Raw genomic sequence first — 27,697 nt, 5'->3', positions numbered from 1 at the left:
CACAGTGCAGATCATCGACAGCTCTGAATGGGAGGTAAAGGCACGAGCTTTGTCACAGTGACACGGTCACGTTACTCTGAAAGCGTTCAATAGGCTTTAACAACCACTTAAGGTCAAACAGGCTCTATATAATTTCATTCCCTAGTACCTGTTTTCAAGGTTTGATTGTGTTTCCTGACACAAATCAGACTTCAAGCCCCACAAGAAATAGGAAATCTGCAGTGCTAGGTCAAGACAGGTACAAAGGTTGGAACAGAGTCTATCAAAAGACATAAAACCAACACTACGGAAATTGTTTATAAACACCCACGACAGAGCACCCAGAAGCTAAGCCTTGCAGAGAATTGTGGCCAGAAAAATCTTGACTTAAAGCCCATCTGCATCACTGGTGCACTCGGTACCACAGAGCTGTGCTGCGACACAGTCCGCAAAGAAGGGTGGAAAGCAGCATTGCAAGCCCAACGCAGCAGCTGCACGGTGATCTGGACACAGACCTCGCTGTGCCAGATGAGTATTGTCCCTCTAGCTATGTGCAGCAAGAGCCTTTTAATGAGACCGCTGCAAAGGGATTAAGTTAACAGTTTGAGAATATGGTATGAGAGCGTGATAGGGACAGAGCCCAGAAACCACTGCAGTACTTCCAACTTTAAAGGTATTTAAAATCAATCACTCTACTACAGATGTTTCCAAGCTGCAGTAGATAAAGTGTACACACATCAGCTAACCGTATTTTAAGTCTGAAAACCTCCTGTCATTATTCCCTTTTCCCTGTGCAAGCACTTTCTCTGGTTACCAGAAGCAAATCAGGCCGCAGTAGGAGACAACTTGCATCACTGCAGAGGGCAGACTGGATAGCTGTAACGGCCAAAACGTAGGCAGCATTTCACAAAAGCCCAGCACAGCATCCCCTTACTTCAGGGGCATAAGCATTCTATATTAAACTGCTAGCATCATCTGTTGGTGGAGTTTCAAAACTGCAGGCAATTATTAAGTAACCACAGAGACAGCGAGAAGAATTGCAACGATCTTGTGATAACAGCCAGCTTTGTGAATTAGCTACTTATCTATAATGTGAGCTATCTAAAAGGGGAAACAGGATCACTCTGTATTAAAAATGTTTCTAATATGTACATTGAATTTTTAACATAGTGCCCTTTTATAAGTCTGCCATTCTTGTACACTAAGAATTGCACTAGAGGCATTACCAACACGAACCTAAGCTCACACCAATGCCAAAAAACTACCAGTGTGACAGAACAGAAAGGGAGATGCAGCACTTACACTTGCTTTTCTTTTGTTTAAGTAGTCCACACGTCATTTCATTTAAATCCAAAGCATTAAGCAATTCCACTCCGAAGAAAAGACTAGAAGCAATTTCAGCAAGACTAGGAAACCTACATGGAAAATAATATCCTCACCCTTTTATTGTTGATTTACCATTTGGTAACCCAGTTGTTTTGAACTCAGTGTGAATACAATTTACGGTTTGCAGAAAGTCACACGCCTGCATTTTTCACATGTATCAAACACATTTAAAGTTTAAAATGTGTGTGCCTCGACTTGCTCCTCTTAATGTCTCTTTAGGGCAGTCCATTGTCACCGATCCGATAGAGTCCAACTCAGTCTCTCAAGGCAGGCGAAAAGCAAATTCAAAAGGTGTAGGTTTCCCAAAGACGGTCTTCTCTGTAGTGCATTGTGCTAGTGCATTCAACCAGTGTGTCAGTATTCAACCATGTAAGCTTGGGTTGTTTTTTTTGTTTGTTTTTACTACACATACAGAAATATAATTTTACATGTAGCTTCGCATGCCTTATGGCTGCTTGCCCTACTATAGGACAGTGCAATAAATACAAATATATGCACACTAGAAAAGATTTTAACTGCCATGACCTACATCTTGTTTATGAGTACAAATTTACCTAGTCACCAATATGACAAATTTAGCAGAAAAAGTAGCAATGGCAGTAATAACCTACTACAAAAACAAGGCTAGAAGCAAAGTGTTTAAGCTACAGAAAAATTGCTATCTCCTAAGATATGATGTAGGGCCCAATTCTGCCGAGTGCAGAGTCACGATCAGTAGATTGCATCATAACATGCTTTTCCCCCATTTAACAATGAATACTTGTACAATTTATTTGGTTTTGATAACTGTTTATAAATAGCACACTATAATGACTATTAAACTATACAGCAACATGACATTTATAGCCTAATCCTGAATACAAAGTTCAAAGAACATGACTACAAAGGCCAGAGAGCAAATGTCATCAACTAAAAGCATTTCCACTTCAGAATTTCGTTTTATTGAATATTCTCTTACACAAACATTTTTTGATCATGAAACCAAAGGAACAGGATTTCCTATTCCCTCTCTGTTCCAGTAGTAATTTATCCACACACCACCCTTATAAATTAGTGATGGATTTTAACGGGTAGCCCCTCAGAGCTATATATTTAATATATTTTATATATATGCACATTTACTTTGAATTCTATGTAAAAGTTGAAAAAATGCTTGAAAGAAAAACTCAGAATATATCACAGCTTTTTCAGCGAAAAAAATACAAATTAGTTTTATAACCACTATTCAGTTTATCAAACTTTTTTTTTTTCTGAAGTATTTACCTTTAATTATATACACATTACAGGAAATAAAACTTTTTCCACAAACATTCTCTAAGATGACAGTTATCGATAGAATGATAGCAGGAAGAATATTAAACAAATGGGGGAGGTGATCAATTTCTGCCTTTAAAAAGTAAAAAGTCACCATATAATTAAGTACAAAAACCTGCATCGAATGACAACTGCTGGTGTAGTAACTTGATCAGGTATGGAGACCAAGAGTATAGGTAAAGCCCTATGGTAATAATATTTCTGTAGCATTTCCACTTGGTATGTATATACTAAATGTTGGCAAAGTTTCTGTAGCATTAGCTTATACAAACATAGGAGTCCTCAGTCTGCTGCATAAAATGGAACAGGTGTGTTTTAATTCTCCTGAAATGCACCTGAAATTCAGAGTGTCACTTACGAACTGCATAAGGAAACTTTTACTTCAGAAAAATATCTGTTTGGCGTCTCCGGGACTCTGTTCCATCGGACAATAGGGGCATTTTAATCTGGGGACAAAGAGAACGTGTTAGAATCACAGTAATGCAGAAAGCAGCCCAGTAGCCGTGCACTTTCTGGAGACTTTGCACTGTTGAAACAACTAAGAACTAAACTTCTTCCTCCATCACAATGGTATCGAGTTTGCGGTGACAGTCCTTCTTCTCTCCCCACAGCATGAAGTGAATGTACTCTAAGGCTCCGCTAGAAGCTACCATATCACACTTTTTCTTCTAATTATGGATTTTCCTCACCTTTTACCCACTCACCTCTGAATCATTAAATATCAAGAAATTACTCTTCGTGGTTAATCTTTTATTTAAACTTTGAGGTTAGTTTGTTGTATTTTAGTCATTCTAAACAGGCCGGTAGCTTTCAGTTTGACTTGATTAACATGCAGTCAGTTTTACTTCCTGGTTCCCAAAATGCTGTGATTTTACAACCCACTTAGATTCAGATTACTCCTGCAGGCTGTGGCTAAATAGGTCAGCCTGGCCTTCCTGCTGAGGTCTCCACTGATACAATTCCATCTGCTCTCTACATTTTTTTCTAGGATTGATGTATTTTTCTCCATCTCTAAGTTTGGGCTTTTCACCCCCGAGAGTTAATTTTATCAGAGCTGTTCTGTCACTGAAGCTGATGAATGAAAGCATCAGAAATAAATGATCGGGGACCAGGGTAATGTAGCAGAGATTTTACTGGCTTAAAATGGCTGAAGTCACCTATGAAAGCATACCTTTATGCTTCTATTTTTTTCCACTCAATGTTTTTAGTCATAGCGTCACTTATTTTCACAATGGATTTCACAAAACAACTTACAACTCTAAATTAAGCTGTCAGCCTTCACAGAAGCTGCATACGTTCAATCCAAATTACCACTGGTTCTTCCTGAAGGAAATCCATATAGTTCTCCCTCTCAGATCTCCTCCCTTCCAAAAGCCCATAGGCATCCCACTGATATCTAAGAAGGAGTGATAGTTAACTATCCACTCAATTACTAAGCTGTATTTCCCCCCCAGAGGTTTACTTTCCCCACTCCCTTCATTTTTTAAAGAGATGTTTCAACCATTACCAACCTTGCTCCCAGTGAAAAACTGTGTGTGCAAAAGTCTCTGTTTGAATGTGGAACAACACAAGGGTGTTTGCAGCTTGGAAAATTACTGTTTGCTACTTTCCTTCACGTCATCTCACTTTCTACAACATCAGAGGGTTTATTATGCTATTCTCCAGCATATTAACCCAGCTATCTGGCTTCAAAGTCATAGCCCAAGATTTACAAGCTTCCCACAATTACGTAATTGTGGACTCAGCTTTCCCCAAATGCCATGCTCTAATCTTAAGATTTGTCCTTGTCTATACTTTGCTTGGAATATAAAAATGGTACTTACTTGCTGCCATTAAACATTTTATTCAAAGCATCTCTTGATATAATATGACCACAGACTAATTTCATAGGTGGGTTGTTATCTGTTGTTTGCTGACGGAGAATGGGACAGGCAAATATTGAATGATACCAGCACTTTTTACCAAGGTCCACTTCAATCTGTGAAGGAAATAAAGACAACAATTTATCTTGGGAAACTACATTTCCAGGCAGTTATCCCTTTAGGTCATGGCCCTTCCTTAACAGATTTCATAATTGAGCTGTGAAGGCAGCAAAATCCATTGTGTTGATGCCTGACAATTTCCCAGCCAAAAAATATTTAATTGTGATCTAAAAATGGTAATTTATGTTGCTTCTCCCCACCCCCAAGAAAGCAAAGTATTCTGCCAAGAGACAAGTGCATTTTTTAGTGCAGATCTGCACTCTGGCAGGAAAATTGAGCTGATGACCCAAGACATTCTGTACTTTCTAGCCTGTGATTTCCAAAGTGGTTCAGATGACAGATCTCATTTAAGGTGGAAGGCAAGAAAAAAAAGAAACAGCACACCACAACACGCCATTGGACTGATGATGGTAATGTTCTGCAGCTTCCTCAAAGACTCCCCCAGCACCTACCAGTCCCATCAATATTAAAGTGTACCAGAAATTTATTTTCAGTACCAACACAGAAAACACTGGTCCTGATGGCAGGAGTTTTTCTGTACCAAATGATTTCAGAAAATGACATCTCAAATAGAAAAGAACGTGTCCATGATTTCAGGAAAGGATCAACAACTGCAAAAATCTCAGCTTCTATAGCTGAAGCTCCAGGCTCTGACCAATATTCTGTTCAGACAGACTTAGGCTCCGACAAGATTTGACAATATAACCTCTTCATGCTACTTAATCTCTACCTTTCCATGATGAAAATAAGATTTCCAATCCGCATGCTACCTTAGCAGTACACACTGGAGACCATTAAGTTTAGAACATGCAAGGAGGCATATTAAAACCTATTAACCGATCTGCATCTGACAGCAGTCTTTTCCCAAATACTTTCTAGTTAAACATTCCTGTCTGGACAGCATGGCATGGAACTGTTACACTTGGAGGTTCCACTCTCAGTGTTACAGAAAAACAGCTGGGAAGAAAAATAAAAAAATACCACATGCACTGAAGCTATATACTATATATTAATCTCTTCTATCTACAATCGATGTGGCTAATTCAGTTCATGCCCAATTTGCACTAAACAGGTTTTCTTTGCAAAACAGGAGCAGGTCACTGGAGAGCTGCACACACCTTGTAACAGCTACAAAACAGGGTTTCTTAACAACTGGACTTCATTTTAACTCATACAAAAGAGCTGTGCTGGAAGCATAATGCTTTGGATCCCAATTCAATTCCCACATCCCCAGACATAGCCCTACATTTTTCACCTCATATCTACACAATAAAGTGTCAATGCGAAGCAGCCCACGGAGAGCTCAAGCCTAGCCAGAGGAAATTAATGTCTCTTTGTGAGATGTATTTCCTTCCCAGAGTGGGTAGTCTGGTATAAAACTCAAGGGTCCACAAATGTGTTTGTGAAACTAGAGTGTGGTGTGTGTGCATGTATGCATTTTCACCAGTGAATTTCAATCTTTACCAGCCGCAGAGGAGGAAGGGGACTCAGCTGTATGCTTGTGTTTTATGCAAGTCCTGTACGTGGGTGTTGTTGAAGACAGTGCCTAGTCTGTGGCAGCCTGCATAGCTGGTCATACCAGTGGCCTTTGTGTGTGTGTGGGTGTGTGATTCATGCTCAGCTTTGCCATGGGTTGAACCTACAAACAGGAAACAGCCACGTCCACAAGGCTACAGAGATCCCCAGGTCTCTGTTCAGGAGGAAACGTCAGGCCCTGGAGCTGCTGGAGGTGGCAGTCGAATATAACATCCTGTAACATTCAGCACAAAAAACAGTATTTCCCCATCAGAATGTGCCCTGGAATAGCTCAGCGTTAACTCACCGGTAGTTCGTCCTTCTGGTTCCAAACACCTGTGCACTGCCTTTGCTCGATAACTGCTTTGATATTAATTAGAGCTGGTAATGCTACACACCCTGCTGAAAAACTGCAGAGAAAGGAAATATTAAGATAATGTACCTCTTAGGAAAGAACCATTTTTTGTATTTCTATTTTAAAGAGCTTTTAGATACAAGAGTGTTGTACGTGTCTTTCAGTTCATGTCCTGACTTCTAAGTACCCTTCAAGAGCAAGAGTTCTGGGGCAGACTATCAGTTAGCCTGCCTCTTGGGTTAGGACCCCAAAGGCACTATGCTTTGTACTGAAAACAGTTAATACCTGCTCTGAATCTTGTAATTTAAGTGATTTTCCATGCTACCTATTTTGATTTGAGGTGTACAGGAGGAAAACATCATACAAACTCATATAGGTACTGGCTATCTATCACAATTATGGAGGACTGCATGAAGTCTAACAAGTAACCCACAGGTGCACACACAACTGATAATCCTCTAATAATACGTAATTACCATGTAAGGAAACATGCATTTCCACCTTCATCTTGAATCAAGAAAACAGAAGTAGAAAATCATAGGAAGGTGAGTGAAGGAAGGAAAGCACAACCCGCCATGACTAACAAGAAGGGCAATAAACAACTGAACCAAGCCAGTGCCCTAACAACACTTCTGCCTGCCCTGAGAGCTACCCGTTTCCAGAAATTACCACACGATTTTGAAGTATTTCCCTCTATTACAACACAAAGCATGACCATGATTTTCCACATCTCAACCCACATTTCGATGGACAATAATTTAAGTCCAGTGACAGGCCTACAGGCCTGGAAATCAGCAGCAACAGAAACAGGATTTGACCTCGGTAGCAGCCTGCTCTGTTTTTGGCAAGTTATTTTACTATTTGTGCAAGTTTTATTGTCTACAGAAGTCATGACCTTCCTCTCAACTCTGCCCCTCCAGATACTTGTTTTTATGTTTCTCCAACAACACTCTGGCTAGTTTACCTGGGAGGGACGTGCCTGAAGCCTGCCAGTCAATTGGCTGTTCTAAAAATCTGTGGAAATAAAAGCACTACTGCTTTTATGGCTCTATATGAAAACATCTCTTGAAGAGCCCTATCGGGGTACGCCAACTTAAGGAAATAGTAAATTCAAATGACAATTTGATGCCCTGCTGTCCTTCGAGACCCTGAACCACGGCCTCCTCAGTACAACAAGAGTTTCCCCACTGACTCCGCACAGTAATTCAGACCGTGAGGCCTTTAGAGAAAGGCCTACTGGAGAAACCTATCAGATTTTTTTCCTTTTTAAATAATAATAATAAAAAAGTGACCACTACTGTTGTTCCAGAAAGCAGTACATTTTATAACAGGGATCTCACTTTAAGCTAGTTTAATTTTTAGAGGATTTGCAGCACACAAAGGTCACCACAGCTTAGAACGGTCTTGTTTATGACAAGAGTGTTGATACCACCTATACAGTAAATAAGCTTCAGCACAATCGATTTCATACTAGGCCCAAAGCAAGCATCCAGCAAATCCAAACATCAATAAGAAGGATTTTTCCACTCCACTGAAAATCTCTTGGACATTCGCACTGAAAGTTGCGGTATTAGTGTCAACGCATGCACAATGAAAATGAAATGGTGGCTACTAATTGCACTGAAACAGGAAACAGATGAAAAGTAAAAAGCAAGTTTTAGGTATCTAATAATACTTGTATCTATAAAACCCTGAAATGGGTATAATTTATTCAAGAAAGACAATTTTATCTGAAGTCCTCTGTTGGTTCGGTTGTATTTTATGACAGTGGTGCAAAACGGGAGAAGCAGAAGGTTTGACAATTTTAGGAGAGCTCTAAACTAAGCACAGAAGTCTAATAATATTCACATTCAAACAGTAAATTTATATAAAGAAGTTGTAACGAAGTTTCTGATAAGTACTAAATCTTTCCCCGAAAGATACATAAAATTTATTTTCCATTTTATGTTTGAAATGGAAATTAAGACATCAGGCAATTGGCATCCAAAAGAAAAATAGCAGCTTATCTGCATTATCTTCAGAAAAGCTAGATCAGATTTTTTTTTCTTAACATTTCTAACAGCCTCCAACAGATTTGCATTTTGTCAGATTAGCTACCGGGCTTCAAAGTGCTTCTTCCTTCTTTGCAAATAAGGTCCGGTAAATAATTTGGAAATTTTAGCTGCTAGTATCACAACATAACACTTGAACACTCTTGTACGGAGAAGACAGGTAAAGTAATGTGTGGATTAAAAAGAGAGATGATCAAGTGCTGACAGAATCATGGCTGAAATTTTAGTTCTTTGCAGTTACACAGCAGGAACAGTTTTCACATGCTTGTGGAAATAAATGGCTGATTGCCACCCTCATCCTTCACACTGATGTCTAAACTACAGAAGCCAAATTCCACCTATGAACGTTTCCTCTTCAGCTGAAAAGGTGCTTCCTCATGAGCTGGGAAAGCACAGCAAACTGAAACGTGAATTTTAATCTTCACAAATCTTTTTAGAGACAATTGTTATCATACTTTTTACTTAACACAAGCTAGATCAGGCTACTTGTCAAAAAGCTGTTTATTTTGTCCTCAACAAGAAACAGAAGCCAAAACACCGTATACCTGGTCTTAAAAGCAAGCGAAAAGCAGCATACCTAACACTGAGAGGTGATTCAACTGAGAGACCCAGAAGAGCACAGGCATCTCTTGTGAAGATGTCACAGATGTCCGCCCACTGATTTGCATCTAATAGATGAACGTACGGAGAGTTCTCTATACCTTGCCTCAGATACACCAGGCTGCCCATCAAAACCTGAATATCTGCGAGGGACCAGAAATAGTTAGTTATTTCATACTACAAATAAAAGCTAGCGTCTACAGTTTTAGCTTTTACAAGGAAAACAGGCAGAATTGGCACATACATCAAACCAGTAATCAAAAACATATTCTCACCTCTACAAAAAACAATTACAGCCATCACAGAACAGATGTCTACAAGAACTCCAGTCTACTACAAAAAGATGGAGGGTCTCTTCTCCCCTACAAGCACCTGCATGCTGCCTATTAATTTGTTTTAAAAGGGTTCACTTTAATGCTCTACAGGCTTTCAGCAGCTTTTAGATACAGCCTTTTTAAATTAACAATACTCATCACAAAAGAAAGAAAGAACTGTGGCTCTGCATCCAGGAAGAGGCTGAAGTGGGTATTATTGACTAATTCCAAACTAGCATTTTTGAAGTTTTCTGACACATACAGCATACTAAAAATAAGGATTTATGCTGGATTCAATATGCACTGTTTTGTTTCAAAAGTTTGGTATCTCTTTATATTACCCCACGCAGCAGAAAATAGCAGATGACTACTCCAAGAATGTTGCTGCGCATTTTTAACACTTTACCCTGACACCAGGACTATTCCAGATCTCTAATCTAAGCAGCTACTGTAACTATACTAATAACTAATCCAAGTAGCTACTTAAGAAGTCAAAAACCCCGAATTCAAGAAAGTTTGCAGGCATTAAAATATAACTTTGCACCCTCTTTAAAAAAAGGGGATTTAAATCAGGTCATAAGGATTCAAGTAATGCATATTAAAGGTATAAATAAGAAGCCTCTAATAAAAGGAAAATAATGGACTAAAACACATTTGGAAAATGATTTGTATTTTCCTACCACATGCCACATCCAAGGGCTTTATTCCCCTCAGTGTGATCAAAACCCTACTCACCTTTCTGATGATTTAGGGCAAAAGGCTGGAAATTTTTGGCATACTGAAGTGCTTCTCTTTGATTTGCTGTTCCACCCATCAATAAACTAATGAAGTACAATCTGTGTAGCTTAAACTCCAGTGAACTATTCTGTGCCATGAGCATTTCTCTGTTGGATACCGCCCACCTGGAAGAAACGAGGAGGTACAAAGGGACATGACACGGGAGTAATTAAACGTCAGCCTACACGATATGAAATTATTACAATTATCAAACATCTATTTCAAGAAGAATATGACTGTTCCCTGAGCTTCTGTTAGCCTACGTGGAGCCCAGAAAACAGCCAGACCTTTTACAAGTAAGGAGCTTTTACAAGTAAGGAGCTCTGCAGCATGCACAGCACAGGGAGGGTGGCAGTACTTTTGGACTGCTGTATAGCTCGCCTCTGTCTACAAACACACAGCAGCAGAATTCAGCACTCGGTGACTGGAAGGCAACGCTGATGTGGTCACAACATAAGGGAGAAATATTTGAAATTAATTCCTGTATTTGGATGAATACCACTCTGTCACCAAATCTTAACAATTACACATAGCCTGTTGCTGCTGCATGTTAAACAGGTTTGACCAAGCCTTTCAACAACATATTTTCCAACTTCCTCATTCCCCAAACATTTTCTACTCGGCCACTGCGTTTACGTGCATGCATATGTTGCCCTGGAGAGGGGAAGTACGTCCATGGAAGCATCAAAGAAAAAAAGATTCAGACCACCTTATACTGAGGGGGGGGGGGGGGGGGGGGAGAAAAATTCATTTCAATACCATACGTTGCTCTGCTAAACTTTGTTTTCTGTGTTATTTTCAACTTGGACAATAAAAATACTTCTCACTTTCTGGGTCTCCTTCACCATGACAACTCCAACGTTTGGCTCCCTTATAGCACGGGCGAATTTTTAAACAGGCACCAAGTAAAACAAAACGGATTTTTTAATGCATTTTTAAAAAGTGATATTATTTAGGTTTTATCCATTTTTTTAAATTCAATTTAGCCAGGCCTAAATGAATCCAATCTTTTCCTCTTAAGAACTTCAAGTTTGTGTTCTTCAGTCACATCTGTTTCTCATTAGTGTTAATTAGTTATACTATTTGCACTGTGGGAGCCCTATCAAGCAAAGAGGAGCTTTTCGCTTTTCAGCGAGGAGTGAAGTAGTCTGTCCCTTAAATAGAAGGAGTATATGAGGCTTCTGTTCCTTTTAATCGTTACTAAAATAAGAAAACTAAGCATTCTTACAGTACTGGTAAAGCTTTCAAGGAAAGCTAGCCTGAAGATGTACCATTAACAAGCCAAGTCTACCTTCAGTTTGCTTTGAAAGCGTCAGGAGTCTGACTTTACTGGGCAGGCTTTCCAATGGCAGCAGTAATCTTCAGTGAGAGAGAGTGAAAAACGTGGCTTCTGAACCAAGAGCAAACCCTCCTGCCCCTAATTTCAAGCCGTTTCAGATGAGCAGCCTCAGAAGACTGCCAACACTAATCTCTACCAGGCATATTCTCACTAACCACGTGGGTTTTGTGTGTTTTTGTTGTTATTGTTGTTTGTTGGGGAGGACAGCGGGGTAGGTGTTTGTTTTGGTTTTCTTTTTGGTTTTGCTTTTTGCTTATTTGTTTTAAATGGTCAGCGTCCGTGGCTTAAACTTGGTTTACTGGCAATAAAGCTCACTCCCAACTACGAAAACTAGAGCCTGAAGTCGACAGCCATAAGCCAATAAGCAGCTGAAAGACAAGAAGATGATATCAACAAACAATAAAACTAATATATCAATATGAGGTTGAAGTTCCACAGTCCCATTAATGAGATATTAATCTGCATTGCATCAAAAGGGAGGCATCAAGGAGCCTCCATCCTCTCCCTGCCAATATTCACAACCGCATGCCCACGTGGCACGGTGCTTCATCTTGCTGAGATAGAGTCTGTCTTTCCAAATTAGCTTTTAGGCAGGCTTTCCTTTTTTGTTGTTGTTGTTCTGAGTGGCAGCACAGATTTTTATCAGAAGGGAGCAGCCACAGAAGCAAGGCCTGAGGTGTTTGGACTAGGGTGTTCTGTTCCTATTCAAAGGGTTTGTAACAAACAAAAGGCAATAAGTGATGTTTAAAACATTCAACGCACATACTCCCTATCACAGCCCAAAATCATCAGTAATCACAACATCTGTCTTCCTAACTCCTCTCAGAATGATGCTTTCACAGCGCCTTTAACTCTGTGACTCAAATCCATCTGAATTTTTTAAAGTATACGTACAGTACACTACACAAACCACAGATACACAGACCTCTCCTCCAGCTCCCACATGGGATTTAATTAAAACAAATTCCACAAAGCCTAATAAAGATTAAATTAACTTTAAACCAAGTCCCAAAGGTCCCAACAAATAGCAGGACCTTCCTGCTTTACAGACATACGAGAAGATGATACCTCTTCCCTGGGAGATTATGGCCAAATGCTTTGAACCTGCACGTCATTCCCGCCACAACTTCACACAGAGACCCACCTGGGCTCAGAAAAACCCAAATCCATCCAGAAAGAATCTACGGATTTCCCTCCCCCATCACCAAACTCCAATGAGAAAGGTCACTGGAAATAAAGGGGATCCTGCGGAGGCACAGAAATTACACAGCTATGTGTGTGCAGGCCCAGATTGAGTATCTACAAAATTAAGTCGAAAACCACAAGAAAAAGACAAACGTTATGGCCAGTTGTACTACGTTTAATTCTAAGGTATGGTATTAGTAAGTGTTGGAATTTGTGCTAGTAGGAAAATCTGAAGGAAAAGAAAACCAAACAAAACTACAAATAGGGGGGTGTTGTTTTAAATTTGGTATTTCTTTCCATCACCAAAGCATTGAAAGTCTTTAAAAAAAAAAAGTTATTAATCTGCCAGCTCCCTTTAGATAGTAGTGACCAGGAGCAACGAGTTTTTGCTCAATTTCCAATACTGAGTTTAACCTAGCACCAACTGCAGAGCACCAGCAGAGCCAGAGAGACCAGTTACTGTTTTCATCCCAATCTTTCACAACTTAACATGGGTACCCTGATACACTCCCCCTTCTCGGTTCATGATATTGTAATTAATAATCCTTGTGTACCTGGTATAGAATCACAGCAGGGTTTGGGTTATATCTGTTTCAACAACACTGTCAGTAGCCTAGCCCTGTAACGGGTCAGTTTGGGACTGCTTTTATGCACCCCTGAAGCTGTATTTATGACAATTTTAGCCATTTGTTAAGCTTTCCACCCAAAGCACAGCGCCATCCTTCCAAGCTCCTCTCGCACAGGGCCTCTTTCTCCTGGAGCTGACCATGCAGTTTCTATCACTCCTCCTGAACACTCATGTCTGCTGTGAAATAATATGGGAAACGTCATATATTTAATACTCATATTAGAAGTACACAACTATACGGTGCTGTGAAATAGTTCACCAGCACCAGAATTTCTGAGGAATAACTGTGCATTCACCACATTTTGATTGTCCTCCCTAACCAGCATGTTTTTTTACATAAGCATCCATGCTCAGCACTACGCAAACCCAGGGGCAGACAGCTTTTGCTCTGAAGAGCGGCATTATAAACAGAAATGAGGCTGGGGGGAGGGGGAACCCGCATGCAAGCTGTGCTAACAATGCACCCTATTGTCCATCCACTCAACTGTCTGGGGAATAAGGCTTCCTTTGAAGAAGGACCATGCCTTCTCCTTTGTTCGAGAAATATTTAACACGTTGCAGGAGCTACGAGATATGACGAAGTTGCCTTGAGTTAGCCACAGGGCCTAGCTAATCTGAGATAAAATGAGTTTGGTGACTTGAAGCGGGTGGCCGTAAGAGCAGTGTGCTGTCCCTCAGCGAGCGTCCCTTACAACAGCTGCATTGCTACTGGAACTACAGAACTGTGGTATTTCATGTGCTGACATCAGACTCTGGTTCAGCTGTAACATCTTTGGCATTTCAGTGTTGCTTCCCTTCGGTTAGCCAATTCAAAGGCAACAAACCACCTGAGCTTTTCATCTGTGTGACTATATTCAAATACTACTTGGGCCAAACTTTGCGTGACCCAGAGGCATAATCCAGAATGTAGCTCAGGAACACCAAGGTTTGAATATCAGAGTGCCCCCGCACTTAGTTGAGGTGCCAATGACCTCTGAACTGGCATACACCTGCATTGGTTCACACCAAAAGGAGAAAAAATGTTTGTTACTATGAAAATGTATTGAATCAAATAATGCAAAAAAGGTACTTTAAGTGTATGAATGGTGCTCTGGAATGAAACAAACTCCGAATCTGCTTTATTTCACTGTTTCTATTTTTAGAACAGTATCTTGTTAGTAACCTTCTATTTTTTCTTACTTTTGAGACCAACTTAGGCTTACCAAAGGTCTTGCAACCACAAACTAAAAATAGGTTGAGGGCTGGTTTGGCATTTTCTTGTTTTTAAAATAAAAGTTGTTCTGAAATGGTATAGCACAGTTATGTATCCACTACCGGAAATCATAAAGCAGTAGCCCATGAGATACTTCATCACCTTTCCCTCTTCACTGTCGCTTTTAGCATCAGCTTAGATGTCTAATAGTTGTAAAGCCTATTCAGGTCATGAAAATATCCTAGTCTAAGGTTGATTAATAACGCCTCAGATGCTCTCCCCCATACTTTGGTTCTGTCTGAGCATTCAGAATCATCCACTGACTCTTGCACTAACGGAATCATTTTGCTCAGAAGGAACACCACTAACAGATCTCACTCTCAGTCCAGCCCCCAGATCACAGAGATACTTCCTGCTGTCAGAAACAAAGAAGATCCTTTCTGAGAAAATTATTGAGATATTTCTCACACTGCCTATCAAGGACATACCCGCGACCCAGTGTTAGTGAGCAGCATCAACAGCCTGCAAAGTACACACCTATCCTTCCACTCCCTCTTCCCAACCCAGGATCCCTTATCTGCTCTAAAAAGGGAACTAGCTTGAAGAACAGCGAGCTTGTTGATCCTGATTCTGCTCACCCCCAGGGCTTGGTGAAGCCAAAAGGCTTGGGGATACCCAACAGCTTTATTAAGTCCTGGTATCCTTCATAAGGGGACTTTTGCACATAAGATTCACCAGAGTTTCACTGTAACTAAGGTGCAGTACCATCATGGCAGGCAGCATTTTCTCTAGGTGATGTTTCTTCCCCAAATCCTAAATGAACATCACAAATGATTCAAGTCAATCCTTAACCTAAGGAAGAGACCCTTCATTAAGCACTGTGTCCCATGGGAAGGGACACAGAGGGGACAACAGGAGAAGAAAGAGGTTCACTCACCAATTAGATCTCAGAGAAAAACGGGGATGCATCCAAACAAAGATAGTATTTAAAGTGAAAAACTAAGAATTTGTTAAAGAATTAAAAAATGGAGAAAAAACTGAGCAGACTCACTCTAAAGCAGGTCTCAGAACTCTAACTTTTAATGCTTCCAATATTCGGTTTAACTCCACAAATGGTTCTTTCTGACTTTGATCTATTGACAGACCGGATTCCTGAAAAACAAAGCCACGCTTTAGGTAAAGAATAAAAAAAAAAATACGTAATTCAACTGCTGTTTTTCTGACAATTTCAATATTTACCTGGAACGTCAACATCCAGATAAGGATGCTGTCATAAAGAGTAACGTTTTACGTTTGATAACATTCAACATCCGTACTTATCGTTACCTGACAAAGCTCCTCGGCTACATCCAACATCCCCTGTCGGAAGAAGTGCTCCACCATCACCTCGTTGAGGATGCGCTGGCTGTCAGCCTGCCAGCACCCGTCTATCCCCACGCTGCTGATGTCAGAGTCGAAATTCTGAAACGTACAAATTAACATTTAACAGGTCGGAACAAATAACCCCACGTAATTTTTCTTTAATTATGCACGACACCTATGTCTCCGCTCGGGTGCTTTCTGCCTGTTGCTCAGTTTGCCCTTAATTACCTCCTGGTCAACGTGAAACGTATCTGTCAGCTGCTTCACTATCTCCTGCGTACAGAAGGAATCCTTTGCCTTGCTCATTTCAAGTCTGAATATTACCCAGCATATGGAATTACACCGACAAATTACAAGTTAACTAGCAAATTAGAAATCTTGTTAACTAATAAAGGGGCTACCAGACCACGATGCGTTTCTGGAGGAGGTATCTGCAGAAAAGGCTTTTGCCATACGTGAAAACTGAAAAGCATAGGGAACAGAAAACAAAATCGCCTACGCTAAACACCAAAATAGCATTATCGATGCATCACTGTCACCACAGCGCACCAAATTGGAAGTAAAAGCTTTAACTCACGGATTTTTGACATAGCTGGGGGGGCAGGCAATGCTGAAAAAGGAAAATGCCACTTCTCCCCACCCTCCGAATGACAATGAAATTCAATCCTCTGAAGACCTCGAGACACCAGCAACAGGATGAGCTTTGAAGATCTGAGAGATCTCTTACGGGGCCAACCCTGACGATCCCACTGCTGGGTATTTTTAGGCCAGTGGCCCGCGGACATATTCCAAGAATAAGTAAAAAATATTGTCACAGCGATTTCTTAGCAACACTCAGCACTGCTTGGCACCGCGCCTCCTGGCAGCATGAGAGCAGCGCTTACTCTAACCCAGGATATAAAACCGGGTTTTAACCGCTAACATGTTTAATGCTCAGGGCAAACAAGTTAATTTGAAGAAAAACCTTCACCCGTGGCCCAAAACAAACCTTCTGCAGAAGGCGCGGAGTCTAGCAGGCAGCGCATCACTCGCTGAATGGTTGAAATTGGTGAAATTAACAGTGATTTAGCTGTGGCTCTGTGACAGTACGGGTTCAGCACAGCACGGGGACATCCACCCAGCACAAACGCCCGCCTCAAATCAACCCAGAGGTTGCACGAGCTACCTGCCAACCAGATACTACGGGTTTGCTCTCAGCCAGTGTAATGCTGGTTAGCTAAAATCCTCCTGGGTGTAAGGTCTGCCAGCACACAGCTGGACGATCAGCTCCAGAACGGACCGGAGCAGGCAGTGTGGGTTGATGTTAGACCAGCACTGTGCGTCCCGGGGCTGCAGTGCCTCTGACCTGCAGCAGGAGCCCAACAAGTCAGACGCTGTTTTGGGAAAACACGCACCAGGCAACAGACACGCGCAGGGCAACGCCGCCAGAAGCATTCAGGAGCCTCCTGTTAACCCATTTCAGGAGTCTGATCAAGTCTGAAGGAGAGTCTTCGATTAATAAGAGTAGGGAACAGCATCCTTGCAGCTCTCGTGAATACCAGGTTTACCTCACCTGAAGCAATGAAGAGTTCCTCTAAGGTACACGCACAGAAATGCATTGAGGGAAGCAGAGAGGGGTCAGCAGCATGCTGATCCCCACATTTAGGGCGAACGCACCCACTACAGCACCCAAAGGGCTCAAGGGTCTGTGCCGGAGCTCCCCCCGACCTAACCCAGCCACCAAGCTCTCAGCCCAAGGGCTCCCCTGTGAACGCACACAGGGCTGTGCCTCGCTGCTTTTCCTTTAGCAGGTACCACCTAGCTAAGCACGCTTCAGAAGCCAGCCTCGGGGGCTGAAACCGCTTTGATGCTGTTCTGCATCGTCAGAGAAAGGGGCAGCCTCCTCATCCCCACGCCCGCGGCTTCAAAGCCCTTCAAGTCCCTTCACAAACCTCCAGGAAAACCCTAACCCCTGGCTAGGGAATTCTCCTCCATCTTTTGGAGACGGCGGGGCAAGACAAGCATTTAGATCATTGCCACTGATCCAAGTCTCAGATGTAAGGTTTCCAACCGGGGGTCTCAACCTGTAAGCTCCCTGTCATGCTGCTCGTCTTTAAGCTGCGTGCTGGAAAACATCAGTGTCTCGGAGATTAAATACGTGTTCTTCTCTGTGCCCATCCTTTGAAGCCTTTGAGGTTCAGCACCACTGCTGATTCTGGTATCGCTCTCCAAACACCCCTAGCAGGTAGCATAAATCCACAGAGAAGGCGTTAAAGAAATCACAGAGGCAGTATCAAGAACATTTAACCCCTTTCCGTTACCTAGGTTTCTGGGGTGGGAAAAAAAAAGTCATTAGTAACGCAAATTATCAATGAAGTTATTCTTCATCCAGTTTCAACTCCTAGCACTCGTATAACCCCATGAGCAGCTCTGTTCTTCTGGGCAGTTACCAGCTGTTTGAGCTGAACCAGTGCCTTAAACATCTTCTTATCCTCCTGGTTACCTGGGGACAGAGGTGCCAGAACCACCTACAAATCATTCAGATGCAAGCTTCTAACTTAAACCACGCTGTTTCTAAAGCAAGCAGGCACCACATACAGCGGTCACTTCTGGTTGCAGTCCCGAAGCTACTGCAGAGCTGTATATCCCTGAGGTTTGCGTGTTCTCTACTGTTTCAAAGTAATTTTGAAGAAAACACGGTGTCCTGAAGCAACAAACCTAGAAGCTTTGAGAAACTTCTCAAAACCCCGTTGAAAATTGTGTGGTTTTGTTTTTTAATACCATAAAAGATGTTAATAACGACTCACAGCGACCTACCTGCTATGGCTTCAAGTCACATCACACAATCTGGGGACCTCATGATTTTTTTTTTTTCCCCTTCCCCCTCACCTGTTCTCTGATAACTCACGCTTGGCCAGGTCCTCGCTTCGGTAACTTTTATTTAAAGTCATGACTTCTGGGGTCTTTGTTATACGTGGGACCCTACAGCTCTGCCTCCAGTGGGTCCCGAGCAGTTTCAAGAAGTGACTGCGCGTGTTACAGTGAGTGACAGTCACCCGGCACAAACCGCTGCTGCCCTCTTGCTTACTTATTTCATAATCGTCACGCAAGCAGTGCGTGCTCGTGACTACGCATCTCCGAGATCTGTTTTGTTTTGTTGTGAGCTAACAGTAAGCTCACTGCTAGCGCGGGGAGTTTAACCAGACTGCAGAAGTTGAAATGAATTCCTTAAGTTACGAACTCCAGGAAGTTTATTTCACACTTCTCACGTTTTAAGCTTAGAAGCGTGTCAGTGCTTATTCCAGGGAAACAACAACTTTTTTTAAGAGCCTAACTAGGAAGTCTAGTGCTGAAGCGGAGAGCATTATGCGCTACATATAGCACTTACATAAAGCACATTACTGATACCTGTTGGAATACGGGGACTCGAGACACACACGATGGAACATTTCGGCCAACACACAACCTTCCAGATGAACAACACGACACGAAGGATTAACGACAGTCCTATTCCTCAGTTTCCCAGCTGAGATTACTTCGTGCGTTCCTCCCTCCTCAATTCTGACTCACGTTACAAACACCACGCACTTGTTTGTGTTCTTTGTTTGGTTTGCTGGTTCACAAGATAGCGCTCAACTTGCGAAGTCTCTGTGTTTATCTAGCCCTATTCCTCACGACAACATAATTATGTTCAGTAAAGGTTTTTTCTTTGTATACCTTATTTATTTTTTTAACACTAACTGAGGCAAACCTTGCTTTCCCCAAAAATCTGGATTAAAATGTAGGCCTTTTAAAGACAAGCTTAAAATTCGGGGGGTGGGGGAAATGTAAGGAGCTAACCAGTTATCCGACCTGCTGTCCTGAATGAAGGCATTTAACCACCGCTCAGATTGCTGCTAGAGGGGAAAACATTTACTTGCTCCACCAAACGTGCTTGGGGATGAACTCAAATCATCCCAGACGTGTGATTTACAGGGAGACCGATGGGTGAGCTATCTGATAACAACCTGCTGAACAACAACGGCATGAGGAATTCGGGAAGTGGAGCAGACGCTGGTACAACACAGAGCAAACTGCATGCAAACATTTCTTTTCGAAGAAGAAAAAGCTCCTTGGAAGAAAAGGGAACCTTCAAAGATCGGGAGCACAAAAACCGCCTTGAAAAACAGCCCAGCTTATTAGCTAAACTTTTGAGGAACTGCTAATTTAAAAGCAATCCACAAAGCCTTGGCATTTCAGGCTTCAACTTCGCCAGTAATATTTCAGGCCAACCTCAGTTCATTTTTTAAATGACCGAGGAGCTTCTGTTCTCAGGGCGAGCTCTGCGGACAGACCTAGGTCTGACCCAAGTTCTTCTGTAACAACTACACCGATTAAATACCGACCGAAGTAAAATTTACAGACAGGTCTACCTCTTCCTCAACGCTGGAAAAAAAAAGGAATTTAACCCCAAAATCGCCACAAGCAGGAAATACAGCAAGTTCTTTCAGAGTCAAGCTCGTTAAGGAGGAAGCGTGGTGATCCTACGTGTACCCGCTGTCACCTGGATGTGTCACACGAAATTGGCACCAGGATTAGCATGTTGCCCAACCTCAAAGCGGGCAATAAAACCCTGAGTTATGTTTACCTGTGCCTGAGCACACATAGCTAAAACGACCGTAATTGTTGTTCCAGAGATGTTAATCCGGCCATAAAATAAATGAGAAAAATGCCGGATGGGGATTTAAACACCAGAAGCAGAACTCACATCTCGTGAATCAAAGCCAGGGCTGCTGCTTTAAATTCTAACAAGCGTTTTTATTCAGGGAGCAGTAATATTTTGTCCGGAATGTGTCAAGAATCAATTCACCACGTAAATTACACTTAATTACCTCTATTGGTTTAAGTATTTTATTGGGAAGCAACGTGGGGAGGACAATTTCCATAGGTTATGGGACTCAGGTGCCAGCAAAGAGCTCACTGCTAGGTTTCAAGCCTGTTTTCCAGCAGCAGGTAGAAAACACATTAAACGCATACGGAAGATTATTTTCCTTCAAATGTCACAGTCCAGGGAAGTGTTAAATTCCACCTGGATTTAAACATTATACATATTTGACAAACAGACTGAGACTTCCAGGTATGTTTTCAAGTATTTTTTTTTTCCAAGATATTCAAGTTAGTGAGAAGTAGTAAAAATCAGACGACTTGCATGTTGAACAGCTCACATTTAAGGAGATAATCCTAACTGAGGCTCTGAACTTCATAAAAACATGTTCTTCGTTAGCAGCAGGACTCACAGAGTTCCTGCTTCTAGCCTTTTGTTGTAAAGGTTACAGACACTAGGCAAGATTGAGAATCCAGAGGAACGAGCACGCTGAATCCAGCGAGTTGAGCTTATTTTTGAGCACGTGACTGAAGCAGCCCTTGTGACACCGTACAGGCACACAGCAGATCACTGGTGTGTCCCTTCCTGCTGTTTTACAAAGCCAAGTATGTGAAATTTAACAAACGCTTTCATTTACAGCTACCCTTTTTAAAATAAGAACAGCAGATAAAACTCAGAAGGCTGGGACAGCAACAACACCACAAAAACTGTGCACTTGACAACGGAAACAGCAACTTGGAGACTAGACTCAAGTTTACACTTTATTAAGCTTGCATGCATTGTCTTCGTTGCATCTAAGAAACATTGCCACCGGTTCCCACAGAATAAGAACCCTTTCTGTAAGGCCTAGGGATGCTCTACCTCACCAGATTATTTAAATGAAAAAGGTACAGCCAAACCTGGAAGCTCCTCCACACAAAGTCCACTTGCCAAGGCAGAATCGGGAAGTTTCAACCTCAGGACGAGATTACATAGATTTATTTCAGGCCTCACGCCAGTAATAAGGATGGGCTTTTACTCTAGTTAATTGGTTTAGGTACAGCAGCAAGGATTAGAGACAGATGCGTCCTAAAGCTTTGGATAACCGCGATGCTTGGGTTAAAGCTATCAGTACGAAGTTTCAGCCCTCCATCATGATGGTCAATCACAGATAGAAGCAAAAAAAAAAAAGTTTCACAGGCATTCTGCCCAATAACGCAGCATTACGTACTACTTTGTCAGCTTGTTGTGCTACTGTGAAATCATACTTTAAGAGATTACCATTTAAACTTGATGGCCATGAGATAACCAAAAGAATCTATTTTCTGCCATGATACAAGTGTCTTTGTTCAGCTGAAGAGACCCATTTCCTAGTGTCTTCCTCATAAGATTATAAACTGCACCCCACACCAAACGTTAATACCCTAACAACATAAGCGTGTTCTGATATGAAGGTATTATATAAAAAAGTCCAAACCAGCAAGTGAAGGAACCTTTGCCTACAGAACTACTTTGTAAGAGTGAACAGACGGAAGGAGAAAAGCATGACCTGAAAGTACATATATAGCATCAGTTAGTACTAAAATTCTTTTCTGAGCTGTTTCAAAGAATTGTTCATACCCACCTACAAAAATAATTCAGATCCCAGTTATTCTTGAACCCGGAATTCACCTAAGAACGTCTCACGCAGGAAGCTTCAAAGATAAGCTGCACAACATTAACTACTTGCTACAGCGGAGCTGCAGATACTATGAGAAGTTGAACGTACCCCACTCCCATTAATTGTGAAATTAAGCCCTAAGAACTGACAACACGCCTGGATTACGTGCAAAACGCCTGTTTGAAAAATTCCATCAGCTTTTGGGCTGCCTTCTGGGACAGAACGTCACTTAAGTCATTTGCTACTGCCGATTAATTAGAAATGCAGCGTGTGTTTATAAATAAGATTTCTTACTGAGATTGATATTGAAGCACTTTGCTACACAAATATAGCACACGATTACTACGTCTAGTGGTACCTACGCGGTGCGTTCTCTCGGAAATTACAGATTTGAGCTGTACTCCAAAAAGGAGGCCTCTGTACACGAGTTCTGAAGCAAGTGCCGTACCTCGCCTGGTCTAACCTCTGCCCCCAACCCTATACTTCGGTAATTAACAGGAAGGCTTAATTAAGATTAATTGTAGCACAAGTATAAATTTTGAAAAGGAGTACACATTGTAGAATACACGCAATAATACAGCGAAACCACAACATACACACCTTGTCAATGGCTTTTCCAACTCGGGATACGCTGCTGTGAATGTCTTTGTGGTCGGAGGCCAGTTTCTGAACTGTGTCCTTTATCCTTTTACAGCACTGCGTCATGACCAGTGAAATCGTCCCTGACAAGTCTCCATCTTGATCTAAACAAGAAGAGAGGAAGATCACCAGCTTCGTTCTAAACAAACGGTAACTTCAAATCGCCCAGTACGCAGCACTAGATGGAGACAAGAAATGGTACTAAAAGAAAGAAAGGCAATTTAGTAAGACGCACAGGACATGGCTCACCCCATTAGGAAGCCAGTCCGGTACACAGTAACAGTGAACAAATGCAACGCTTTAAAAAATTAATGTAAATACCTCAGGCATCCCGCTTGAGTTCAGCAGAGTAATACACAGAACTCAAAGAAACACAAAAACCCCACAGAATGTAATGGGGTACAGCCCCTACCCTGCTCCAGGGTGGGTTTTCTTCTAGGCAGCTCCCTGAGGACGGAAGCTGCCTAGAAGAATGAAACTTCTGCTTCCTGACCGGAGGGAACAGCCCCTAGGAGTTTAGCCAGTCGGTCTCTAATTCTCCTTGGCAGATGAGAAATAGCCCATCGAGGACCTGGCCACAGACATCAAAGAGTTACAAGAAGAAAGAGAGGATGGTCAGTAAGATTTCTCCTCTGGAAAATACGATATTTTTAAGCTCTTGTCCAACCAGCAAACGCAATGCTGGAGGACCCCACTGTGGGCAACGTAACAGATACGAAGTGTTCCCAAGCCCTTCCCTCTCTCTTCTCACCTAACAACTCGCACCTTCATGCCACAAGTCAGGTACCATTCAGGAGCTTCAGTCAGAAAAACATACGTACATCCTTCTGTGCTTTACTTCAGACCTCTCTCTGTTTTTAATTTCGTCACACAAGGACAATCTATTTCCCGGTCTTACCTCCCGAGGTCTCTCCTCCCTCAAAGTCCATTCTACACGAAGGATTTTTCCTTTAGGGCCACAGACTGAGCGGCCTTCAGCCGGACTGGAAGGCTAATTTAAGTAGGGGACCAGCCCAGAAATAATTTCCGAACATTCCAGACCCAAAGCCTTCACGGGAAAAATAAAAACCCGAAGCACCTCTTTAAAAGAAAGCTTTGAAAAGCAACCGACCACTTTTGCATCGAGTTTGTTGCCTTCTCATTTTGCGTTTTAGCAGGCTTTAGGGGCGGTTTCACCGCTGGGATTTCACGTTAAGGCAAAATTCGCCGTGTCCAACTGCTGCTGCAGGCCTGGCAAGCCCAGAACAACAGGAGGAAACTGCAACCGTTACAACGTGCTCCTCACGGCCTGCCCTGGAGAGGGCAAAGGAAATCCAGCCTCACAAAGAAAAAGGCTGCAATCGGAGGGGGAGGGAATAATTTAGCAGCCGCTCGCTGCTCTGCCTCCTCTTCTGCACCCCAACTTCCAACTCGGCCGTTGGTGACAACAGCAAAAAGAAGCCGAAGTTGTCACCCACCAAAACTGGTTCATCTCAGGAAAGCAAACAGCTCCGGTTCATCCGCACGAGCCCTGGCTGAGCGGCCGTAATAGTGCTTTTGCACCAGATATGGCTTTAAAGGAGAGGGGAAAAAGAAACAAGCCCTAACTTCTGCCCCCCTGCAGTCCCACGAAGCTAGGGGTCATCTCCCAGGCAGAGGGAGAAGAGAGCTCTGCGTTTCTCCCCGTGAACGGATAAGGAACAACAGGACTGAAGGAGCCCCTTCAGCCACCAATTTGACTTCTCGCATCCTAAATTAACAGTGAAATTTCGCTGAACCGTTACTTGAAGCTGGCCTCCTAAAATCGTTTCAGGAATAGGCGTTATTTCCGTTCCTGTTTACGTGTTACGCTGGGCACTTGGAGTCACAGAAAGGATTTTGGGTTTCTTTCTCACGGCTTTTGCCCCCAAGACGCAAACGATCAGTCAGGTTACACAACAAACGCAATGGAAACGCTCGCTGCCCTGATCTGCACTGCCCAACGGGCAGAAGATAAAACGCATTCTCTTAATAGTCACTTTTTCCTGGAAAAAAAAAACACCATTGAGCTAGAGCCCAAACACGCTGGTATTTTTACCCCAGGCGAATGGATTACCGTCCCCTACCACATATTGGGGGAAAAAACAGCTACAGCGGAACAACGAAGAAGGAAGAGCCCGCACATTTGCGCAAGGTTTTTCCCCCCCCCCCCCCCCCCCCCCCCATCTCTTCCAGCTTTAATTAAACTCGGGCTCACTGGGAAGAAATCAGCAGCAGCAAGCCCGCAGGCAGCCCCTCGCTGCCCCGCGAAAAAAACGCGGGCACGACGTCAGAGAAACCCCTCAGCAGCCGGGCGCGGACACTGAGCAGACTCTCTCGCTCCCAGCCTCCGAGAAGAACAAGCAACGCTGCCGCGGCTACCGCAGGAGACGGAATACGCGAGGGGCAGAAAAACAAACGCAAACGTTGCCTTCCTGTCCACGCCGGGCTGGTTGCGCTCAGGCTTCCAGGTGAAAACAGCTCAGGGAGTTTCACGAGGCCGTGTGACCGGGAGAAAAACACCACCACCACCACCACCACCCAGGGCAGCCTCCAGACTGAAGCAGCTTTGGAGCGTTTCTTTCTCTCCACCCACTTCCTCTCCGTACCCGCTGCCTATTTAAGGCGTTTTCGTGCCTCTTTGCTCTCCATCCTCGTCCTGCAGCGTGGATTTCTCTTGCAGCAGTGAGGGGTGGTTGGTTTGGGTTTCTCAGTTGTTCTTTTCCTTTTTCCTCTCCCCTCTGAAGTGATTTACACAAGGATATTTCCGAAATTCTGACCCCCGAACTCTACGTTAAGACGTGTGGCTGCTTCCATGCCCACCAATTTTCAGAAATATTCAGGTTAGGGGACGTAAAAGCTGCAAATGCCTGCTCCTATTAGCAATTTATACATAAGATATTAAAGACAAAATAAGAATTTTGTCCCCCATGAAAGCCACTTACGCACAGACACCAAAACTTAAAGAGTTCCCAAACACTTGAGCACGCACTAGTAACACATCAGCTTCATCCTGGAGTCCTGACTCAAACAGAGCCGGGTCCGGGATGCTCTCTGCGGGGCCAGGATCACCACTTCTTTGGTAAGTGCCGGGGCCTTCACAAGACAATCCCAAAAACTTGAAGCTGAGCCAGGAAGAAAGCCGGGGAGCAGCCTGGAGGAAGCGCACCGACCCCTTTTTGTGTTCCTACGAAGCGGGCAGGAGCTCTGGATGCAGAGCAGGCTTCCCGCAGACAGATCTCTGCCAAACCAGCCCCACGGAGCCCCACGAGGATCGATCCGAGCGCGAGGGTCGTGCCGCGGAGCCTTCCAGGCAAGCTCAGCACCTGTTTGTGAAAACATTTTTATCGACCGTCGCTAATGCGCCAGCCCAAAGCGTTCTGATAACCACGGAAGGCACCTATCGAGCTACCCTTCGGCACAAAACCAGAAGGACCGGGCGTTATTTCACCCCAAACAGTCGCCTCAGAGCCGGAGTTCCCTATCTGCTCTCCATGCAGGTCGCCGTGCGCACAGGGCAGCTCCACAAGGCTCCTGTTTACGCTCCTGGAACCACGCGCTCCCGTGAGCGAGCCTGGCACCTGCGTTTGCACAAGCCCACAGCAAACAAACACCTCTCCTCCGAGCCAAACACAAGCAGGCTCCGGAAAGCCGCGACGGAGCGCAGCTCGCCCTCGAGTTTGGGCTTGGAGCCTGCCAGTTCCTACTTTTAATCCGAACTCGCTTCCTCCACGGCTTCGGGGAGATCCCTTCAGCTGCCTCAGCGCTCGGCAGGCAACCCCCAGCTCGGGGATCCGGCAAGCTCTGGCTGCCCCCGTTTACCTCGCACACCTGCCTCGCACACCTGCCTTCCCGAGCAGGCGCCCAGGGCTGGCTGCGAAACAGACCCAAAGCTCGGGGGGGCTGCCTCTACCTCCAGCCCTCGCCCTCCACACCTCCAAACCCGGCCAGCAAGCCAGTCAGTGAGCAGTACAGAGAGAAAGAAGGGAAAAGGAGGGGACGGAGCAGCGAGGCTGGCTTCCCTTCCCCTTACATCCTGCGCTCCGGGGGCTTCTCTGAGGGGGGAGCGGGGCAGGGAGGCTGAGGGGAGGGCAAGGGGAGGCTGGGGGGGAGCTGAAAGGAGGCTGAGGGGAGGCCCCGCACCCCAAATTCGCCCCGAGCCGTTTTTAACCCCGTTCTGAGGTATTTTTAACCCGTTTTTTTTTTTTTTGGGGGGGGGGAGTTTTTCACCCCCCACGCCGCGAGGGAAGGGGGCAAGGAGCCGGGGCCGGGGCCGGCGGCGGGGAGGAGGGTGAGGAGGAGGGTGAGGGGGGTGAGGAGGGTTTTAGGGGCCCGCCACGTACTCTCGCTCTGCAGGATCTCCCTGCGCAGCCCCCCCGCGTACTGGATGAGCTCCTCCAGGCTCCGCTCGCACAGCTGCCCGTAGCCCGAGAACTTCTGCAGCACCTTCTCCAGCTCCCGCTCCACCGTCACGCACTGCTCCATGGCGGACGCCTCCAGGGCCGCTGCCGACACCGGGACCGGGACCGAACCCACCCCCCCCCCCCCCTCACAAGGTCCGGCCCTGCCCCGGCCCCGCCGCCGCCGCCGCCGCCACCGG

The 27,697-nt window shown here is 43.9% G+C and overlaps 1 protein-coding gene across 2 annotated transcripts; it reads right to left on the bottom strand.

Annotated features, from left to right (window-relative positions):
* Positions 1-1,399: 1,399 nt before the first annotated feature.
* RMND5A (required for meiotic nuclear division 5 homolog A) lies at positions 1,400-27,664 on the bottom strand. Of its 2 annotated transcripts, none has more exons than XM_040556852.1 (9): positions 27,441-27,664; positions 23,062-23,204; positions 15,944-16,078; positions 15,669-15,769; positions 10,232-10,398; positions 9,160-9,325; positions 6,484-6,586; positions 4,503-4,657; positions 1,400-3,125 (listed from the first exon to the last, which is right to left on the bottom strand). In XM_040556852.1, exons 1-9 carry the CDS (start codon positions 27,580-27,582, stop codon positions 3,062-3,064), a joined length of 1,176 nt encoding a protein of 391 aa, XP_040412786.1. In that variant the 5' UTR covers positions 27,583-27,664; the 3' UTR covers positions 1,400-3,061. The 2 variants fall into 2 exon arrangements, with proteins under 2 accessions (XP_040412786.1, XP_040412787.1); XM_040556853.1 differs by lacking the exon at positions 27,441-27,664 and adding an exon at positions 24,212-24,537.
* Between the last annotated feature and the right edge of the window lie 33 nt (positions 27,665-27,697).

Source organism: Cygnus olor, chromosome 4, assembly GCF_009769625.2.
Source record: "Cygnus olor isolate bCygOlo1 chromosome 4, bCygOlo1.pri.v2, whole genome shotgun sequence".
NCBI classification, from domain to species: Eukaryota; Metazoa; Chordata; class Aves; order Anseriformes; family Anatidae; genus Cygnus; species Cygnus olor.
Note: the sequence above shows the minus strand (reverse complement) of the source record. Positions and strands in the feature narration are given on the sequence as shown.